This window comes from Mandrillus leucophaeus, unplaced genomic scaffold (assembly GCF_000951045.1).
Source record: "Mandrillus leucophaeus isolate KB7577 unplaced genomic scaffold, Mleu.le_1.0 Scaffold538, whole genome shotgun sequence".
Lineage (NCBI taxonomy): Eukaryota > Metazoa > Chordata > Mammalia > Primates > Cercopithecidae > Mandrillus > Mandrillus leucophaeus.
This window is the reverse complement of record NW_012105786.1, coordinates 174,917-175,939: the sequence shown is the minus strand read 5'-3', so window position 1 is coordinate 175,939 and position 1,023 is coordinate 174,917. Positions and strand designations below refer to the sequence as shown.

The 1,023-nt window shown below is 41.5% G+C and overlaps 1 protein-coding gene across 1 annotated transcript in view; it reads right to left on the bottom strand.

Moving 5' to 3' along the window:
* The window catches only part of SOS1 (son of sevenless homolog 1 (Drosophila)), a 158,787-nt gene that overhangs the window by 93,983 nt on the left and 63,781 nt on the right, over positions 1 to 1,023 (bottom strand). Inside the window, exon 2 of the mRNA XM_011997324.1 lies at positions 409 to 534. Coding sequence (XP_011852714.1) covers positions 409 to 450 — 42 coding nt within the window. The 5' untranslated portion in view covers positions 451 to 534. The remainder of the gene's footprint in view (positions 1 to 408; positions 535 to 1,023) is intronic.

Below are 1,023 nucleotides of genomic sequence, written 5' to 3'. Positions count from 1 at the left end.
TCTCTGTCTCACAAAAAAAAAAAAAAAAAAAAAAAAAAAAAAAAAATAAGCAGGGCGGGGTTACGGGCCCCTGCAGCCCAAGCAACCCGGGGGGCTTAGACAGGAGAATTGCTTGAACCCAGGAGGCGGAGGTTGCAGTGAGCTGAGATCGTGCCACTGCACTCCAGCCTGGGTGACACAGCGAGTCTCTGTCTCACAAAAAAAAAAAAAAAAAAACCTCAAAATCTAAAACACTTCTGTTCCCAAGCATTCTGGATAAGGGATACTCAACCTGTAAAGAGTAAAATCCAGGCTGCATTTTCTTATATACCATATATATATATGGAGCAAATTCTTTCCCCCTTCACTGACATTACAGCCAACACACAAATTACATATAAAGTAAATACAAGACAACATTTGTCATACCTCTACATCTGAAGCACTTCGGGGCTGAGCTTGGCATAGCATATTTAATAATTGCAAAATTAATTCTTCAACATACTGAAGAGCATCATCATTAGACTCGAGAGTAGGATGAACTTGCCCCTGGACCTATAAACAAAAAGCAAAGTAATTAAAATGTGGGTTCCATATCATTAAACAAATTTTTAAAACTTTAAAAAATGTGGGTTTGTGGCCGGGCACGGTGGCTCATGCCTGTAATCCCAGCACTCTGAGAGACTGAGGCGGACAGATCACCTGAGGTCAGGAGTTTGGGACCAGCCTGGCCAACATGGTGAACCTCCATCTCCACTAAAAATACAAAAACTACCCAGGTATGGTGGCGTGCGCCTGTAATCCCAGCTATCCAAGAGGCTGAAGCAGGAGAATTGCTGGAACCCAGGAGGCAGAGGCTGCAGTGAGCCAAGATCGTGCCACTGCACTCCAGCCTGGGTGACAGAGCAAGACTGTGTCTCAAAAAAAAAAAACAAAAAACAAAAAAACCAAAAAAAAAAAGTACATATATGTATACATATATATGTATGCATTCATACACATTTTAAAGGCAAACAGCATTGTAACAATCCAGAACTGCATTAA